Source organism: Symphodus melops (assembly GCF_947650265.1).
Source record: "Symphodus melops genome assembly, chromosome: 19".
NCBI classification, from domain to species: domain Eukaryota; kingdom Metazoa; phylum Chordata; class Actinopteri; order Labriformes; family Labridae; genus Symphodus; species Symphodus melops.
The window spans coordinates 15,824,599-15,845,555 of record NC_136709.1 but is presented as its reverse complement, the minus strand read 5'-3'; the positions used below and the strand labels follow the sequence as shown (position 1 = coordinate 15,845,555).

At 42.0% G+C, this 20,957-nt stretch overlaps 2 protein-coding genes across 5 annotated transcripts in view; one reads left to right on the top strand and one right to left on the bottom strand.

Annotated features, from left to right (window-relative positions):
* Positions 1-5,779, bottom strand: part of myo10l1 (myosin X, like 1) — a 42,247-nt gene extending 36,468 nt beyond the window's left edge. For all 4 annotated transcript variants that reach the window (XM_079369370.1, XM_079369371.1, XM_079369372.1 and 1 more), the window contains exon 1: positions 5,261-5,779. In XM_079369370.1, the coding sequence (XP_079225496.1) occupies positions 5,261-5,281 (21 nt within the window). In that variant the 5' untranslated portion in view covers positions 5,282-5,779. The remainder of the gene's footprint in view (positions 1-5,260) is intronic.
* Positions 5,780-12,072: 6,293 nt separating this feature from the next.
* Positions 12,073-20,761, top strand: atg9a (ATG9 autophagy related 9 homolog A). Its single transcript, XM_079369175.1, has 20 exons — positions 12,073-12,244; positions 12,565-12,619; positions 13,313-13,464; positions 13,562-13,605; positions 13,737-13,801; positions 13,898-14,047; positions 14,470-14,611; positions 14,698-14,838; positions 14,950-15,070; positions 15,233-15,408; positions 15,488-15,610; positions 15,711-15,898; positions 16,346-16,499; positions 17,514-17,693; positions 17,813-18,025; positions 18,131-18,363; positions 18,588-18,705; positions 18,800-19,067; positions 19,190-19,335; positions 19,417-20,761. The coding sequence occupies exons 3-20, from the start codon at positions 13,362-13,364 to the stop codon at positions 19,423-19,425; spliced, it is 2,574 nt and encodes an 857-aa protein (XP_079225301.1). The 5' UTR covers positions 12,073-12,244; positions 12,565-12,619; positions 13,313-13,361; the 3' UTR covers positions 19,426-20,761.
* Positions 20,762-20,957: the final 196 nt, after the last annotated feature.

Genomic DNA, 20,957 nt, shown 5'->3' with positions numbered 1-20,957 from the left:
TGTGTGTGTTTAAAACATTACTGTGATGGACCGAAAGCTCTCTCTCTCATCCATCTCCTTTACTGCAGCCCGGCCTTGTGTCACAGACCTAAACTATGTCAGTAATATTCCATTAAAGGTGATAATACAATCAGGACAGCGAGGCTTTCAGCAGATTATAGCGGCTGGGAGGATGACAACAACATGTGTTTATGTGTGCGGGCGGGTGGGTGACTGGTTGTGGGCCCATGTCACCTTTCCTATGAGTCACATCTGTCAGTGAAAGAGATTACAGAGGAAACGTAATGCTGTAGGTATTAAAGAAAACATCTGGGGAAAAGAAAAAGTCAGAAATTAATTATGTGGACATGGACCAGACACATTTTTTTCCTCTTTGTCTTGATTTTTTTCTAGAGTCCACCTTTCTTGTAATCTAAAGACGCTTCGCGATCACAGCCTCAGCTCCACCTCTTTGGCTGTTAGATAGATTGAAAGTTAGGCTGAGTCAGCATTTTAACATGGGACTGGCATTGCTTGGCTTTCTTACGTCTCTTCAGAAACCAATGGGTGACATCACTGAAACAACATCCACGTTTCATACAGTCCATTGGGAAAACACACAAATACAAGAAATAAAGTTGGGGGAGGAAAGGGTAAATCAGGAAACAACAAATACAATTAAAAAAGGAGCAAGACGAAAAGACAGTAAAATCCTAATTTACCATGACCTAAACCAACAACTCCAAAATGGCTTCTTTCAACATTTTAAACACACCTACACACACAAACACACGCACGCACACACACACCCCAACACCTACACACACACAGAGCATCTGTTCAGAGCATTTTCTTTCAGAGCTACTGTAAAGACAGAAGTACCATGTGTTTTTACTTCACTGTGTTTGGCTGCTCGACTTGAGCAGCCTGAAATATGCAGAGCTTTAGAGAGATGACCTTTTAACCTGATTTTAACTCCAAAATAAACACAGATGATTAATACAAAGTAAACAAGATCAGAACATACTGCTAAATAACAAACTATAGGCTTAAAGGCGGCAGATAGAAGCAGCCGCTTATGTTATTATGCGTGTGTGTTTTTACAGTGCAAATCCTCTTTGAGAGGACAGTTTTGAGCAGTCTGCTAATTATCACATTCTCTCTCATCTTGGATTAAACTACAGTCACATGCCCCCACCCCCACAGGCAACCCTGGCAACAAGACTCCACGGCAACAGTGTGGAAACAGGGCACCATGGAAACAGACTCTCTTCCCTCAAAGCATCCTGGGAAATTGTGTTCAAGTTTGACATGTTCGGATGAATCATTTTGGTGATATTTCTGTAGTGTTTTTTTAATTTTTTAATTTTACATTTTATAATTTGTACTTTAACTTAGTTGTAATATTTATTTTTGAACTTTACTCTTGGGTTAAATTTGTCAAATTGCTTTTTTGTTGTACACAATATGTAAGTAATGTGTTTTAATTCATTTAACTTTCTGTTTATAAACAGAAAAAAAAGAATAACATTTCCTCAGGGATGCAAATTTATGAGATTATCAGCCCCTTGCTAATTCAAGTTTACTTTAAATGTACTGCAATTCTTAACAAATACCTTGTCTAATGTCTTGAAATATTCATTGTTAAGATTGTTGACTATATGTACAATTTATATATCATAAGTCTAAATAGAGAGACCATAATCCAGTCAAATATGTCGGGAAATTATACTTTAACTGAAGTAAGCCATAGCAAAATAACAATAATAATAAAAGGCATACACACTTGAAAAAAAACAACACATGATTACATGTTTGCAAAAATCCATTTTGATCATTTAAGTCAGAAATATTTGGTCATACTGCCCAGTTCCATCAGAACCTTTTTTAACAGAAGTGAGGATGATCTTGTTTTAACCAAACACTGTAGAACAGCTTAAATGTGGTTTGACTCACACCTACACAAGCAGAACAAGGATGAGAGTAAGACAGAAGATAAAAGAAAGACAGAAAAGAAAGAGCTGGAAGAAGGCCAGAAGAAGGAGGGAGAGAGGCGGAGAAACAACGCCAAAAGTGGTTGGTTGACTGAGATGAAGAAGCACCGCACTGAGCGCATGGCCGCAGGGAGGGAGAGAAAGAGAGGCTGAGAGAGAGAGAGAGAGAGAGAGAGAGAGAAAGAGAGAGAGAGGGTAAGAGAGTGAGCGGGAGAGAGAAGCTGAGTTTATGCAGCTCCTGAGCAGAACAAATGTGTTGAATTGCTGCTGAATATAGGTCACACATCTCCAGTGACTGTTCTCTTTCCTCCACTGAACCAGCTTCCTACAAAACACGCTTCATATAAAGTCCCACATAATTTGGACCAAATTCTATTAACACAGCCTCGACTAAATGTAGGCCTTTAATGTCAGAATTCAAGTCGCGAAAGAAAGGACAGACTCGTTCCTGAAACGTCCATATTTTGAGTTCAAACATAAAAACTCCCTTAAGAGTTTATTTGACAGCTTATATGAAGGCAAACGTACAGAATGCTTCTATAGCTGATTAATATTTGAAAGCTGAGAGAGCTTTTTGCAAGAAAAATCAACCTTTCATTGCTATATATTCTTAGTGCAGTAGCCACTCAACAAATTGCAGAGTAGTAAATGATTATTTACACCCTGTACCATCGAGGTTAACAACAGAGGAGATGAGAGTGAGAGGACAGGACTGGCTGACTGGGCAAAAACAGAAACAGAAAGTGGGGGTATAAATAGACAGATATGATATAGAAATAGTGACAGTGTAGGCTTGTGATAAGGTGTCAAAGCTGTTACATCCCATTCACACCTGTCTGTCTGTTCATAGTGGCTGAGTGCACCTGTAATCCAGTGCAGCTAAACACAAACACAACATGTCAGCCTGGGCTCCAAAAGTCATACATCATACTTTGACATAAACACATGTACAGAAATGCAGGTGATTGGAGCACAGGGTACCATAATGCAAACCTCCAATGTTAGTTCGACACAAATTATAATGTGCAACTGCTATCATCAGGACTCAAAATGGTTTGCAATTTCAAGGACTGAATGCAGCTCCTGTTTAGGTAAATACACCTTAGATTCCCTCTTCGTGGGCATTTTTGTGCAGTTCTATTTTATATATAGAGAGCTAATGTGTAGTTTAAGGAGCGTGTTAACTCCAAGTAAACTTGATATCCTCTCTTGAAGGTCGTCTTCTACGCTTGTTTCATTCTTAATGATGGAAAATCTCGTCAATGGCAGGGAAAGTGATAACTGCAAATATCATTAGCGAGCAGTTAGCTGTAGCCTACTTAGCATGCTTCAGCTAGCGTACTGAATATTTCACATCATTACAACGCTCAGAGGATTACATTCAAACGACTTGTTTGCAATTCTTTTATGTCCACACAGGTTTCTCAGGGCCACGTTAAATACGTGTATTTCTTTGTTATTCACTAAAACAACCATTTTATGATACAAGTAATGTCCTGTTAGAATATTAGAGGATCTTACAGTAGTCTACTGCCACCTGACATTTCATGCTCGGCTTCATCTGCGAGCTGTCGTGTTTTTTTCTACCCGGGTTGAGGGAAAGAGGTCAGCTGTTCACTCTATGGTTTTAGGAATAAGCAGAGGAACTCAGTCATATAAAATAGACTGATATGGAGCGATGAAGATAGCAGAGCCGAGGGATGAAACTAAGTGGATGTTGGACAGACACCTCCCAAAAGGATTGACATGTCAGCGCCCCCAATGCATGAAGTCATGTCTCTGAGTATCAGATACACATGCAGGACTGCAGGCCTGAACATCATAACTCAATAAGTGACTCCATTTTTCGTGTCTCATATACAGTATAGGCTTTCCTGTTCTGCGCCGTGCGGGATGGTGCTGTGGTGGTCGGTGTGAATCAATGCTATGATCAATATATTTCAGACGGACTGTTGGGAAATGGAGCAGGGGACGGGGTTGCTTCACTTAGCTGTTGCTACAGGATCCTCTAAAACTGTCATACCCTCTCTCACCTTTTTATTTTGGCATTGACACACTTTTGCAATGATTCAACGGATCACTAGCAACGGGGATCCAATGCTAAGGCTACTACATCTCTACCCACATATAAACCAACACAGCTACTCACACACACACACATGGCATGACATCACTGCCAGTGAGAGGCATTTAAACCCATATCAGATTAACTTAAGAGGGGGGAGCATAAGTAGCTTGGAGAGGACGGATATTGGCATCACAGTCTGAGGAAAAGAGTGTTTCATGCGATTGGGAAGATAAGTGTGTGCGTGTGTGTGTGTGTGTGTGTGTGTGTGTGTGTGTGTTGAGTGGACCAAAGCATAAATTAAAATGGGGGGAGGGAAAGGTGTTTTGTCTTAAGTGATTGTCCACAATGAGGAGCGTAAAGAAATCAAATAAAATAAATATAAAAGTAAGTGATGTGAATGAAAGTGAAGGCTTGGAAAAATCATTATGGATCTGAATGGAAGACTAACACAAGGCTTGCAGATGTGTCAAATACATCCCAGAATGCTAAGGGAGAATGACAAGCTTTTTCCCATCAGGCAGTGCAGGAATGAGGAGTGAAAAACCTTTTATTTAGCTATTCAATTTCATACCAATTGTTAACCATTGATCTCCCACCTGTTTAACCTTTTCTATCCAGACACACCATCATCATCCTCCTCCCCCCTCCTTCCTCCCCCTCCTCAGTTCCTGCAGCCCTTAACCAAAACCCATCCTCTCCCATCCCATCTCCATCTCATACACAGTGCACTTTTAAGGCACAGAAAGGGTCTTTCAAAGGCAGCACGGTGTGGTATGGCTGCTGCAGGCCAACACGGTCATCCCTCCGTTAACAGATTGGCTTTAATCCGAGAGCCAGCATGGATGTGTGTCAACTCTCGTTTGGCCAATTTATCTGCGGCTCTGCTCAGATTTAATTCACCAAGAAGCCCTAGGCCTGGCCCATGATGCTTCGGGGACCATACAACTAAGGTGTTGGGTTGATTTCTAATCAATACAGACATGCAGTTAAAAGATACGGCCTTTTTCCTGGTGGGTTAGTGTGAGAGGAACGGTTTCAGTCGACGAAAGCAAAGCAACACCTGCCGTAACCAAACCCGATGTAAATCATGCGAAAAAAAGCGTAAAAGCATCATGCACCAAAGGCCGTGAGCGGTGAAAAGGCAGGCTTTATCATGCCGCTGACGCTTAGATCTGTCATTTATGTTAAGCACGATAACAGTGACACATATTCTCGTTACCTCTGCAAAAAACGCCTCCATCCTCCCTACTCCTTCCAGACGTCGCGCGCCCGGCCCCGCAGAGCGCAGACACCGGCTTCGGCGTAAATCTCGCCGACAGAGGCGTGAGCGTGTTCGTCAGGAGCTGGGAATGGTAGTGGTGCCTGTATGTCGGTGTTTCCCATTCACCGAGCGATTGCCTTCATCCTCGATTATGGCTCAAACACACCTCAGTGGCGTCCTCGCGCTCTGCACCAACGGCCACATGCGGGAAAAAAAATGAAATATGTCCACACCAGGGATCCGTCGGAGGAGCGTTAATTGAAGCGCACTGGTTTCTCAGCCCTGCGTCGTTTCAGTGGTCGAGTGGAAGTGTGTTTGTGTGAATTTACGTGTGTGTGTGTATGTGTGTGTGTTTGTGTGTATGTGTGTGTGTGAGTCTGAGAGTATGGTGTGTGGGGTTGAGAGAGAGAGGGGGGGGGGGACCAGTACGGGGGCAACATGAGCTCGGTGCTGCCCACCTCACACAGTCTCCTCCAATGCAAAACACACCTACAGTACTTGCTCTCTCTCTCTCTCTCTCTCTCTCTCTCTCTCTCTCTCTCTCTCTCTCTCTCTCTCTCTCTCTCTCTCTCACACACACACACACACACACACACACACACGTGCACACATGGGGCAAAGAAACATCTCTTCCCCAGTTAGCTCAAGGTCCCAGTTTTGTGTCAAAAGTGAGACTATAGCCTATTGTTGTTTGTCACTTGCAGATGCAGGTGGGATTTTGTCATCTTTTGTTTATTTAAAAACGTTGACTCCAAAAGAAAAACAAAACATTGTCCAACAGTTGCCGTTATGTTACTAATTAAAAATCCATAAACTTATCCTATCTAATTCTTTTTTTACACTTGAACCTAAATGTGCATAATCAGAAGTTAGAGATTAAAGTGATCAATGTGTAAGACTCTTTGTGAGTGGATAGAGTAATGCATTGTTTTACAGATTTTCTGAAGGAAATATCTACATAAACCATGAAGAAAGACGTTTCTTCATTTTCCTCTGTATAAAAGTTCTTGCCAGGAGAAAGGTGACAAGAGGAGGTGAGGTTTATGGTCTTTCATAAAGAGTTAACCCCTCACTGAGGTGTTTGGTGGGTAAGTCAGATCCCCTGTAGGGTGAAAAATAATACCGCCCAACACACCGACCACAGCAAACACAATGGAGGAAAACAACCTCAAAATTAAGAATAACAACACATATCCCCAAAGAGACCCATTTAAGCAGAAACGTAAAGACAGCTGATTAATGTGATGTGAACGATGATTGTGGTTTCATTCTCCCTTTAAGAAAAGCAAGCTGTGGGAGCCAGGTGCAGCCATCAGGACCCCAGCAGGCTGAGGCCTCTGTGGGGTGTAGTATTGTGAAGCTCAGTCTGTTCCCCCTGGAGGTATGGGGGGGGGGGCAGTGAGCATGTGTGGAAGTATTATTTATCAGTGCCCTCCATCTTCATGGAGACAGATCAAAAGCTAGTCCCCAAAACAGGGCCCCTATTTTTTTTTGTTCAAAGTCCGTGTCTTTCCAAAGGGGTACACACACAACTAATGTACGCGCACACACAAACGTGAAGGAAATGCGACCTGAGATTATAATCTGTAATATGATGTAGCCTTGGAGGGCAGAGAGAACCTGCAGTGAACCTGAAACTCCAACAGCAAAGACTACAAACAGTTCATAACTCATTCACACTGATTAGAGTTGTTAATTGTTTCTCTCGCTTTGTGATTACACACGTCTAAACTCCATTCACAGACAACTCATCGTACAAGCACATATGTAAGGGAACTCACACATGCATTGAAACCCACAGGTGTTACAAAGTCTATGATATTACATTCTCATTACCATGACAACACCAGAACAGAGTGACCCTCAGTGGTGAATTGTGGGATAGATTTTGTTCCTGGCGAGTCAGGAGCAGAACTCTGCTTACTCATCTGACCTCAGCGCCTCGCCTCTCTCTTTCTCCTTGAAATCTCCTTCTCTTCTAACAATTGCAATGAAAGTGTGTGTGAGTGTGTGTTGGTGAGTGTGGGTGTGTGTGAGTGGGTGTGTCCGGTGTAAATCAGTGAGAAGTGTGTGTTGGACAGATCATCAATAGGTCCTCCGGAGATAACACAGACAGATTACTGAAGATCTTGTATTCGAGCCCAACCATCCATGGAGCTGACTCCTCGCACACAGACTCCTGTGTGTGAATATTTATGCTTTAACACTCATTTAAACAACTAGCACACAGTTTAACACATGCATGTGTTTACTGATGTGCACACTGGTCATATGTTGCGCGTTATTAGACATGACTGGCAATGTCACAGCCAATCAGTTTAACGAGCGCAAGTGTGTCCACAAATTTTTATTTATTGCTGTCTCTGTCTTTCAGTCGGCCCTTTCCTCTGACCCTCCTATCCTCTCTCTCTCTGCAGACTCATCTGTTTATTGCTGTCTGAGAGGACACGCTGAGTCAAAGAGGTGTAGGGGAAACTCAGTGTGAAATGCCCTGATTGATTGTCAGCCTCAGTGTGTGCTGGTTAGCTGTTAAAATGGGACAATCCAGATTAAGGCCTGAGGGAAAAAAGTATGGTCCTAAACAAGGTCTCTTTTGACTTTATTTGTAATGGTAGAAGTAAGACAAAGGTGCATTGTTAGTTATCATTTACAACACATTTAAAAATGCAGCCTTGAAAAAATGTTGGAGAAGAGCAAATCTATCTATTTCCTTTTTTTCATTCTTACAACAAATATATTTTAGCATGCCGTGTTCTATACAATGTGCAATTCATCAGCAAAGCACCTCCTCTTGCATTATACAAGACAAATTTAAACTCAATTTGGTTTGCAAAGAGACTCAAACAAGTACAGCTTCTGATTAAATGTCAAATTGAGCAGCCACGGTTATTGAGTCTAAAACTTTCTCTGAATAACTCAGTATTAATCTTGTGGCTGCTGAGGGCAAACACTCAAATTCTGCTCAGTCATGTTTAAGGAAGGATCGCATACATTTTTATCAAACATCAGGCCACCATCAGCACCATCTCCTTACTTTACTTCTGTATTGATTATCAGCTACACTGCTGATATTGACCATTGCTCTTTCAGTCTGCAGAGGTCTGCTTCTTGATGCACAACAATAATTCATGACAACACATTTACACCAGAGACAGACGGGTCTTGAGAGAGCAAATGGAAAAAGAGACAAAGAAACTGTGAGTCAATTCAATATTGCCAATGATGCAACAGCTAATGATTTAAGTGATACTAATTCTTTTTGGTTTCTTGTCATTGTTATGGACAAAAATGGCCTCTTTGGTATACAAACACATGGGAAAGGCACTGGGCTGATACAATGCTTCTGAGGGACAATCCAGTCTGGTGTCAGAGATCATTCCCTGAGGACAAATAGAACTGATTCATGCATTCATAATGCCCCCCCCCCCCCCCCCCCCCCCACACACACACACACACACCACAGACCCCATGAGTGACATGTATGATGTCATCCGATCTGTGTGACTCATGCAACACGCAGTTTGCAGATCTGGATTCATAATGAAATCATATTTCTGAGAATATACAGTAAGTGGTCATTCAGTAAGAGACGTTTTAAACAGGCTTCTTGTAAAATGTTGAAATTGTAATTACAGTCAGTAGACCATGGAGGGTATTATTGCTCTTATCCAGAGACAGCTGGGGACCTTTTTTTAAAAATACACATTCTGTATATTGCTATGTCAGCAAATTATGACTTAACGTTTGACCTTTCTTCTATTCCTCTCCTCTTCTCCACATCATACCATTCATTTTATTCATGTACAGGACTGATTCTAAACCTTCATCTTCAATTTTATAGCAGGTATTTTGACTCGTAAGGTAATAATAATGGATTAGTCTGGTTCTATATTTGTATATTCATGCCAACATATCTCTGGCTTATTGTGTCAATACAACATATCCTAAGATTTTCTTTTTGCCCTCATCTTTGAGTCCTTATGATAACTTTTTTTAATCTCTCAACATGAAACATTGAAAACAGAAATCTATGTAACATTGGATAAGTGCTGATGAATGTGGGACAATTAAAGCAGTTCAAAGAACACCTCAGGGTTAACAGCAGGGAGAGGAAGACAACCAATGATTTAAATGTTGTCCCATGTTTCATTCAACTGATTGTGTGTGTGTGTGTGTGTGTGTGTGTGTGTGTGTGTGTGTGTGTGTGTGTGTGTGTGTAGATTTCATACCTGCTGTGTGGGGGCTTGCGGTGGGAGGCGGGGCCCAGGAAGGAGCTTTAACTAATGAAGTTTCTCCAGAGAGATGACTTCATTTCGAGCCCCCTTTCCCTGCCCCCTTCCTAGCTACCCCATGCCTGCCACACCCTGCCCCCCCCACCCACGTAATCCCAGCACCACCCATGGGTTATATGGCAGCATGACAACACGCCTTTGGACTAAATTAGCTGTCAATGCAACCCCGTAATTCCCAACAGACAGCGGGGTAATTTAATAAGCCAGCTATAACATGCAGCATGAGCAGACTAACAGAGATATGCACAGTAACTCACTGACAATGTTCATGATTATCATACAAAAACACAAGATGTAGGAACTCTCAATGTTTGTGGCAACAAGGAATTTAGAATACTTTTAAAAATCATTTATTTAAACAAATATTTGACAGAGAAATTAGCTTCTACTCCATGCCACCTTTAAAACATTTATTTTATGTATTCTGTTAACACTAGGTTACTTTAGTTTTTATTTTAAAAGTATTTCTTTTTTCAACTACATTATACATTTCTTTGTGCACTTGTAACGTAGTAACTGTTATGTGTTTTTCAGCCACTAAACTGCACTGTGACAGACTTTTTCTGCGGGATTAGATTGAATGAATCCTAATCCTCATCAAAGCAGATTATATTACCCAGATCACTTTAATAACTGGATTACACAGACTACCCCCTGACTTAAGACATCCCTGCCCTTTAACAAAAACCTCTATATTTAAACCATCTGCATACAACAACCCAGAATCAGAAATAGAAAATGTTGTATCCTGCAAAAAAGCAGAGGAGTGGCAAATATACATCATGCTTAATTTTAAAGCAGTCAGAATGTGGGGAGTTTGAAAGGTTAAAAAAATGCCATACAAACTGTGTGTGCGCGTGTGTGTGTGTGTGTGTGTGCGTCTATTTGCAGGTGTCAGTATGCAAACTGATACTCTCCAATTAATTTGTGTGTCTCTGGAGATCAGTAAATGAAATCATTATCAGCAAGGGCAGTTCACAAAGGTATGACATCTGACTTCACACACACACACACACACACACACACACACTTAACAGTGTAACTAACGAGTGAGACAGTGAACAAAAGCCCAGCTGTCACTCTAGCAGCTTTACAATCATATATGAATATTCATCACAGCAGAAGGCGACAGAAGGTGAGCTCAGCTTTGGCGGCTCCTGTAACTACTTTTATTTTATCCAGACATATTGTGCCTGGCATGACCTGCAGAGGAAATTAGGGATGAGGGATTTAATTATTGATCTGGTATAGGCCTCACAGAAACTTTTTTTCACTAACTTTTTTAATTGCCCATATAGGTTGAATTGTATAGAGTACCTTCACGCGTTAACATTTTTCAGCTGGGCTCTGTGCACTAATGTATACTCCATAGGTCATCCTAGCAGTTAATTGAAAATAGATTAATCAGGAGATCTGTGATTTATCTCCTTCTCCTGGGTCTCTGGTACATTACATCACATTGTGGGGCGGCAGCAGCTCAGACTGTAGGGACTTAGGTTGAGAACTGGTCCACATATCAATGACAATAAAATGGAAGTTGGGCCGGCAGCTGGAGAGGTGCAGGGCACTTCCCGAGCACTGTGGGAGGTCCCTTGAGCAAGGCACTGAGCAACCACCCACTTAGGTGTGCTCCATGCATAGTATTGTATAGCAGCCCCACTCTGATATCTCTCCATAGATGCATGTCCACAGGTCCTGTTGGCACATGTGTGCAATTTGGGATGATGTGTGTGAGAAGTGTATCTCTAAATAACCTTTAATTGGGACAAATGTCAAAAAAGAGCTGAAAGTTAACAAGCTGCTCTCATTGAAAGATTTTAAGAGGATGTTAAAGGACTTAGAGGCGGACACAGTACTTCTGGTTGTAGATGTTCTCGATCTTGTGTTTATGGGTCTATTTTGATCACCATTAGCTGTTAAATTTTATTATTTGTGTCTTTGCAGGACGTTTGTATATGTATGTGTGGCTGCTCTTTGTTTGTGTGAAACTCTACAAGTTGTGCTGTTCCCTATCTTGGCCAGGAGGCTCTTGGAATTAAATCAAAACGAGTTTCTTTCCTCTTGAAATAAAAAAAAAAAAAATACATGTCTATTAATAGACTGTAAATATCAAATATACTTTTCAGGTAAGTTTTTAAAAATAACATGTAAAATCTAAATCTAAAAGCATCATATGACTACCTCTGGCATAGTGCTACCAAAAACCATATATATATATATATATATATATATATAGAGAGAGAGAGAGAGAGAGAGAGAGAGAGAGAGAGAGAGAGAGAGAGAGACCAAAAACAACCAAGGGATGGCAGTAAAGACATTATAATAACTGAACTGGACTAACCAGAGCGTCTCATACAGGGCGTGTCACTGACAGACCCACACACACCCAACATTCCCTCGAGCCCGCCTCTGAACTCATTTGATTGGCCGTTTGTTCATACCGTTCTGGAACTTCTGTTTTCTGATTGGACAGTTCTTCCTTTCCCCCTCAGCTATGACAGACGCCACACTGCTAGCGAAAATGAAACTGGCTTGTGTACGAATTGAGACAGACAGGAATACAGAAGAAAACGAATGTAAAACCGATTTAGATGACAAAATCGTTGAACATTATCAGGCAGAGTCCGGGCGGAGGATCGACTACATAACGGTAAGGACTCTATGCGCCATGATTTGAAGTGTGACATTATTTTTAAAGCGAGGGAGAAAGGCCTGTGCTGTCAAATCACGACAATAACAACACCTGAATCAGTCCTCCTGTGCTAGCTTCTTACCGTGACATGAAGCTGCTAATTAATTTCAAACAGCTTAAGCTAGGAAACATTTAACAAGCTGCTTTTAGGTCGTTTTGTGGAGGCTTTGTGATGTCCTACAGGAATATATAAACATGGCATAAAGCAGCCTTTGCAGCAGTTTGTTGTTGTCCAAAATAAAACGACTTTTATTGGATATTCTTCTTCCTATTTTTAGCCTGGGATATGAGTCAACATCAGAGCTTTATCAGACGTGCTGCACTGCGATGGAGGTAAGACTTCCATGTGTCTAAAACAGTTTAAAGGTTTACCTGTTTAGTTTGGTCACTTCTGTGTTAGGATGTAAAGTACGTCTTCACACCTACAGTGGAAACCAAAAAGCAGTGTTTGAAGGTAAAAATGTGGGGGTCAAGAGGACCCTTATGAGGGGGTCGTGAGGTGCATTCAATCATTTTAAATAATTTAAAAGTGTGTATTATTTATTTCTTTAGTGAAAATACTTCACTGCGAAAAAGTAGGCCTATTTGAATTTAAGATATAACTACAGTCTTAAAACTAGGGATTAATACCGGTATATAGTGATATGCAGGTATACGTTTGCACACAACACAATGTAGGTGTATGTTGCTCCCTATAAATAAATACACCACAGAGACATCCATGTGTCTGCTCTGTCTACAGTCTTGTAGTTAGTATGAAGATGACTTGATGCTGCTAGCCTTTTTTTTTTTTTTTTTAACAATAATTTATATAATATATAAATATATTGGGACAGTGGATAGTCTCTTGTGCAGTAATGTTGGGAACCCCTGTTATAATGTTCATAACTTAACTGTGAACACGTTGTATACATTTCTGAGTTTGTAATAGTTTCAAAGAGTTGATGATTAACCAGGATATGATGTCTTTTTTTTTTGTTTGCTCTCTTCTGATGGTAACACTCATCATCTCTCCTTGTTCTCTAGTCTGTAGCATTGGGCTCAGTTACTTGGTGAGACTGAAGCTGCTGTCATCATGGCTCACTTTGACACAGAGTACCAACGCCTGGAGGCGTCCTACAGCGACTCTCCCCCAGGAGAGGCGAACATGCTGATGCACGTGCCTGAAGGAGCTAAATGTATGACATTGCACAAACAAATCATGAACACACAAACACAAACCCCTCCTCTTTCACACTAATAATCAGGACTATCTTGCATTCAATCTTTTTGCAGCCCAGTGGCATCACATAGAGAACCTGGACCTGTTTTTCCAGAGAATATCCTTTGACATCATTTGATGTGATGTGTTGTGAGTTTTCCTGTCAAATGGATTTGGCCTCTCCAAAAGGACACAAGAGTAGGACTTGTCACTTCAGATATATCTGCTCTGTTCCTTAACATCCATTACGTGTATAATCTGCACCAGAAGAATGGATTCACCTGCATGCTGCTGGGAGAGATCTTCGAGCTCGTGTATGTATCCTACCCATCAGCTCGTGTATGACACACACAGACCTTGACATCCACTGTTCGTTCTCTGAATGTTCCCTTCCCTTTGTATCCATGCAGCCAGTTGCTGTTTGTGGTTGGCTTCACAGTGTTCCTGGCCAACTGTGTGGACTATGACATACTTTTTGCCAACAAGTTTGTAAATCACACTGATTCCTCTAAAGTCACCCTGCCGGACGCCTTTCTCCCAGTGGATGTGTGCAGTGCACGGTGAGTGTGTCACTGAATACTTGGCCGTGTTTTTTTTAACATTGAAGCTACTGCTCTACCTTTGCTTAAATATTTGGCTCACTGAATGATTATTTAAATAGTGTTGTAAAGATATAGATTTTTAGACACTTAAACACCCAGGCCAACCTTCTACAATAGTTTGCCTAGTAAATAATTACTTACTTATTGTCTGTTAATTGAGTCTTTCTCTCAATAAATCTGTGTCATGTCGGTCAGAGATCCTTACGGTGAGAGAGTGTAACCCCAAATACCTTCCACCATGTTCATGCTCCTTTTTTTTTCGCATTCTGTTCCTCTTCTTTACAATAATGTCTGTGTTATTAACTGTGTAACACCTTGAATAGTTGTGTTAGCTACATGTTTCAGTTATAGCGACTCATGTTTTTTTTTTCCCATTGCAGTATCCGCGACAACGCATTTGTGATCTTTGTGCTGATAATCTCCGGGGTGTTTTGGCTCCATCGCATGGTCAAATTCATCTACAACATTTGCTGCTACTGGGAGATCAGATCCTTCTACATCAATGCACTCAAAATGACCATGGTGAGACTGCTAGCATTATATACAAACGGTAAGATTCATTGTCATGACTTGTATCCAATTACTTTCACGTTCTTTTCCCCTTTTAGTCAGAGCTCCCCTATGCGACATGGCAGGAGGTTCAGGCCAGGATAGTGGAGATTCAGAAGGAACACCAGATCTGCATCCATAAGAAAGAACTGACAGAGCTGGACATTTACCACCGCATTCTCCGCTTTAAAAACTACATGGTGCGTCCACTTGTGGAAAAATAAAAACGCTTCTTTGTGTCTGACAAAAGTATAGAAACATTTGACACTGTGAGACAGGAAACCAGAAGCTTTCTTCCTGTACTCCTCTAGGTTGCCATGGTGAACAAGTCACTCCTTCCTGTGCGATTTCGACCCCCCGTACTTGGTGACTGTGTTTTCTACACCCGGGGTCTTAAATACAACTTTGAACTAATTTTCTTCTGGGGTCCAGGTGTGTCCATGTTTTATTTAAAGATATGTACAATATGCGTTTTAACTGTACTGTAGTCTAACAAAGGTGAATCGATCTATTTGCATGTATTTGCCTGTTGCCTAGGTTTACAGTCACACAGGCCTCTTAACTCTACCTTCTCTGGCTGTTTCATTGCTCTAGGCTCTCTGTTTGAGAACGAGTGGAGTCTGAAGCCAGAGTACAAGCGGGGAGGTAACAGGTTAGAGCTGGCAGACAGGCTAGCATCCCGTATTCTGTGGATTGGGATCGCCAATCTGCTGCTGTGTCCGGTCATTCTGGTGTGGCAGATTCTCTACGCCTTCTTTAGTTACACAGAGGTAAGTGGTTCACTTGTGCATACACAAATCTTCTTCCTGATATAGTGCCCAAGACAGTAGTTTGTTGTGTGTGGTTAAGGTGATCAAGCGAGAGCCCGGTTCACTGGGAGCGAGATGCTGGTCTCTGTACGGTCGATGTTACCTGCGTCACTTCAACGAGTTGGACCATGAGCTCATGTCACGCCTCAGCAAAGGCTACAAGGTCAGATTATCTCCTGCAGATAGTTTCTGTTTCTCTAAAAATGTCTGACCTTACGCTGGTGTCTGTAGGCTCATCCTTTTTTTTTGTCTACGTCTTTTAGGCTGCATCCAAGTACATGAACTGTTTTCTGTCACCGCTGCTGACAGTCGTTGCCAAAAATGTCGCCTTTTTTGCCGGGTCACTTCTGGCTGTCCTCATCGCTCTGACCATCTACGATGAGGACGTTCTCGCAGTGGAACATGTGCTCTCATCAATCACACTCCTTGGAGTGTGTATCACAGTCTGCAGGTAAACGATAAGTGTTAGCATTTCATCGATCTACTGTCAGTCGAAATAAATATGTTCAGAATTCTGTTACACAATGCATACACACATTGGTTACAGCGTAAACGTGACTGTTGATGCATGGAGCAGCCATGTTGGAATTTAACTCCAGCTACTCAAATTGCTCTGAGTTGTCCAGTGGGAAATTTGACTTAGCTTACAAGTATCAGACCAGCAACTGTGAATTTCTGACCTCAGAGATTTAAGTATTTGATAAAATTCCCACAAACTGAATGTGTAGAAAAATTCAAGTTCTAGATTGATATTTAATATGGTGGGATTTAAATTATAATTTGCTTAGAGAAACCATCTCCAACAGATGGACTTCTATGGACTTAAAGCTACAGTGTCAATCACATGTCCTCAAATAAGTCGAACCTTTCCCCCTTGTCTCTCTCTCTCTCTTTACAGATCATTCATTCCTGATAAGCATATGGTGTTCTGTCCTGAGCAGCTGCTGCGTGTTATTCTTGCTCACATCCACTACATGCCCGACCACTGGCAGGGCAATGCACACAGATATGAGACGCGTGACCAGTTCTCGCAGCTCTTCCAGTACAAAGCAGTGAGTGTGGACCCTCTGACACCGGGAATATCAAGACTCAACCTCATTGATGAAATGAAGTTGTCATTATGCTGAGTTATAAGGGCCTTTTTAATGCTCGACGTTTTAAGCTGTCAGACAAAAAAAATCCTTGACTTAATCAAACAACTGGCATCACGATTGTAATGCTGGTTTGTGGTTACCCATCATTGCTGCACATCTGCTTCATTTACTTTGACAAGTCAAGTATCCAGGCACATGTTTACCTTTCTTTCTTTAAGGCAGAGCTTTACCCTCAGGATGTTATTTGTATTTATATCTCAATGAGAGCAGTAATAGCACACATTTCTGCTGCTTCTTCAAAAGCAGATCTGCTGAAAAAGAGACTTTTAAAAAAAAAAAATTTACACCATGCTGGGAAGATGCTTCTCGTAACCTCAAAAGTTCCCCCCACTCGCAGATTCTCCCAGCTGGTGGGAATATGAATCTTTAATCTTAAGAGTCTCAAATGTTCCTCAAGATTTTAATAATGAACAACTCATTCCAACTTACAAATCCGAGTTTCAGCAAACCTTTGTGCGCTTGTACAACCCGACTGTGTTAAACAGCAGAGTAAGGCTGTACAAGCGTTACCGTACGGCTCCACTGCTTCAGTGCGAGGACGCGAGGGATCACGCCAGAGCACCCAACTCAAACAAGTTTGATGGGCTTATACCTGTTTTATGTCGGTTTGCATATGTTTTTATTTAGTTTTCCCTCCTTTTTGCTGTAGGTTACGCAATAGGTGAAGTAGCCTCAATGATTGCACCTGATTGGATAAATGTGTAGCAAGTCTGGCAGGTTGCTGGACTCATTTATATAGAATAAGACGATAAACAATTCTATACCGGCGAGCACACCGCTAAGACCCCATAATGCAGTCCGCGACTGCCTCTCCAGCTCTCCAGAGGAAACATTAGAAAGTGTTGAGACGCTATCAGTTGTCGGAACCAGTGAAGCCGTACCGCTAGCCTTTTCCCCTCTGTTTCCCTCCAGGTGTTTATTCTTGAGGAGCTGCTGAGTCCAGTCATCACTCCCATCATCTTGATCTTCTGTCTGAGGAGGAAGTCCCTTGAGATCATTGATTTCTTCAGGAACTTCACAGTGGAAGTGGTCGGAGTAGGAGACACTTGCTCCTTTGCCCAAATGGACATCAGGCAGCACGGGCACCCTGCGGTGAGAGACGCACACAGACAAAACACAGAGCAAACAGACTCCAGAATCCTTACATAAGCTGATTTCTTAAAGACTGTGTGATATGTATGAGATAACTGGTTTCGGTTGACGCTCTGTAGTGGATGTCGGAGGGAAAGACGGAGGCGTCGATCTACCAACAGGCCGAGGATGGAAAGACGGAGTTATCTCTGATGCACTTTGCGATCACAAACCCTCAGTGGCAGCCTCCTCAGGAGACAACGCATTTCATCAGCCAGCTAAAAGAACGAGTCCACAGAGAAGCCACGGGGGCTCCTTCAGACACGCATCCGCTCTCCCTGTCTGAGTCAGAGGTACATTTATAAACAAAATGTTTTTATTCAAGTTTCACAGCAGTCACCATCGCACGTGAACACCATCTTTTTCTTGCCCTGTCCCTCTCTCTCTCTCTCTTAAAGCCAAAGAGCCTCATTGCAAACCTCTTGGCGGGCTCCTCCACGGGGACATCGGTACATTTTGGCAGGGACAGCTCTTTGACAAATCATGCAGCGGCCGGCTTAAGCGATGGAGCGTCTGCCTTGCGTTCCCTCTCTCCAATCAGCAGCAGTCTCCACCTGAGGGGCAGTTTGAGTTCAGCTCACAGGGCCACTGCTCACACTTCGACCATGAGCAAAGCAATGGCAGGTTCAGGGTAAGAACATGTGATGCCTCAACTTAGATTAGATTTTTTGTTGTTGTATCTAAATCTAAATGAGCTCCTGTGTAACTCAACAGTATCGACATATTTTCAAGAGCTTGAACTAATGGTTTAAAACCCTGATTACACCCATTATTTCCACTCCCTACATTTTCCAATTTACACTATTTCACCTTCTCTTCATGTCCTTTTTTTGCTCCACTTTTCTCTTTCTGCAGGACGGATGCCCGGACAGTGAGCTCAGGCAGCAGTGCATGGGAAGGTCAGCTCACCAGTTTGATCCTGTCAGAGTACGCCTCCACTGAGATGAGCATCCATGCTCTTTACATGCATGAGGTAATTGTTCCCAGAAGAAAAGACAAGTCATCTGAAAGTCTGACAATGGATCCAACCTCGCCACTCTACTTCATTTCTATTTTAATCCTTGTAGCTACACAAGCAGCAGTCCCGCGGCGAGCTTTCCCGTCACACCTGGCACAGGCAGGAGAGTGATGAGAGCAGCGACAGCGTCCCAGATGAAGTGAGGAGCGAACCCAACCCTCAGTCCAGAAATTTTCCACGCTCACACACTTTCCCCGCTGCAGTTGCAAGTCCCAGTGCCATTCCTACGTCAGTGTCTGCCAACAGCAGTACAACCATGGGTCAGGAGGGGGCATCATCACAGCGCAGCAGCCAACGACGCCACAGTGGACCCACAGGTACCAAAACATGGGACGCCTCTTTGTGTTTCAGGCTGTGTGTTTTAGAATGGAAACTTAACTCCACTTTTTCCAGCTGTACAGTGCAGAGAAAATGAGGCTTTTTTTGGGGTTGTTTTTAGACTCCTTTGGTGCGGGGGGCAAAGTAGTAAGATCAGCCCGTGTGCCCATGGGAGGCTGGGAAGAGGAGGGTCAAGCAGCAACACGACAGCATGAGCCAGTACCAGAGGAGAGCTCAGAGGATGAAATGCCTCCTCACATACACAAGGTGAGCTTGTTGGTCATTTCAAGAGGGGATGACTGTGCGCAACAATTACATGACCAGTTCTTGTCTCCTTTCTCTCCTCAGATTACATAACAAAGCCCTGTGTCAGCTTCTCACTCTCCAGAGAAAATGCAAACACACATCCTTTATCCAGGACCGAACAATCGATGGGGCAAAGATGAAGATGGACATGTGCAATAGAGATGTGTCCGGTGATGACGATCAGCCTTTGGAAGATATAGTAAAAGATGCCTAAAGGGCATGCCGGGTAGTTTTCTAGTTTGTATATTGAAAGGAGGACTCAACAAGATGAAGTTATTTCTTATAGCCATTAATACCATCCGACTACACACTACACTCCTGTCTTGTCAAAAAAATTGATATTAAGAGTGCATTGGTCGCTGCAGTGAAAAATAATGTGATCACTGCTGTTGTGTACATGGTATTGTTTCCCCCCTTTCCAATAAATCAAATGGCATTAGGAGCCAAATTTGAATAATGTATGTCGTCCTGAAACATACATCATTCGGAAAGAGGCTGATACATTTGTTTTTGAACCATGGACATGAGGCTCCAAACACGAACATGTGTTCTTTATTTCAGCTTGCAGCCTGCCTCTTCGCAAAAATAATTGAAGTCTTCACATATTATGAAAAGAATCTTTTGTTATATAAAATAATATATTTTAAAATCAGTTGTCAAATGTTCTGTGGCTAGCTGTTTCCACATAGATGTTTTGTTTAAAAGCTTAAGTACAACACAGCCTGGTATTCTCAACACAGCACTTTGTAAATAAATATTATCAGGTTAATTCAAAGTTACAAAGTAGATGATTTATTGATTCACATTTGTAAAATTATAAGGCCGACATGTTTGATTTGTCACCAGAGATGCTGTATCCAAGCACATGTAAATGTAACCTTGAATTGTTCTTCATGCAAAAAGGTGCAGCAGACACACCTGTTTAGAGCATTCAATATTGACTTCTGCGCCATGCAAACAGCCCCCAAACACAAGTGCATGACCATCATCCATACATCCTTCTTGAGAGTTAAAACAAACAACACAAAGGCTCCTATGCCATCACCATATTTTACATCCTGTTCAAAACAGCATGACTTTTCCCTGCTCTTCTGTTATTTGGCAGTAATTCTTCAACAAACAAAAAAAAGATGCACTTTAATGATTTGTCGATGCAGCAGGTGTCACTTGTGTGTATGTATGCTGTCAAATGTATATTTTTAAATAACCTTATTTAACAAAGGGACGTGCCATGGTGGTAAAATGTATACTGTAACGCTGCAAGTTAAGCGTTTTCAGACGTTTGATTTAAAGTGGCAGTGCTCGGGGTTATTTGTTCTATGAATATTGTAAAATACCATTTTGTACAGCTGTAAATTCATCCATTAAAGACAAAGAATTGACTTTTTGTGTGGGCTAAAAGTGCGTTGAATAGTACAAAATGAAGCTTTCGCAGCTAGCTCGTCGTTAGCATACTAGCACATGGCAAGCTAACAACTTCAAACGGCTAGCTAGTGTAAGCTACCAACAAACATTGTTTGCTAGGTGAACAAAAACGAAACGAACCATGTAAAAACATGAACGAGCAAAAACACGCATTTCTA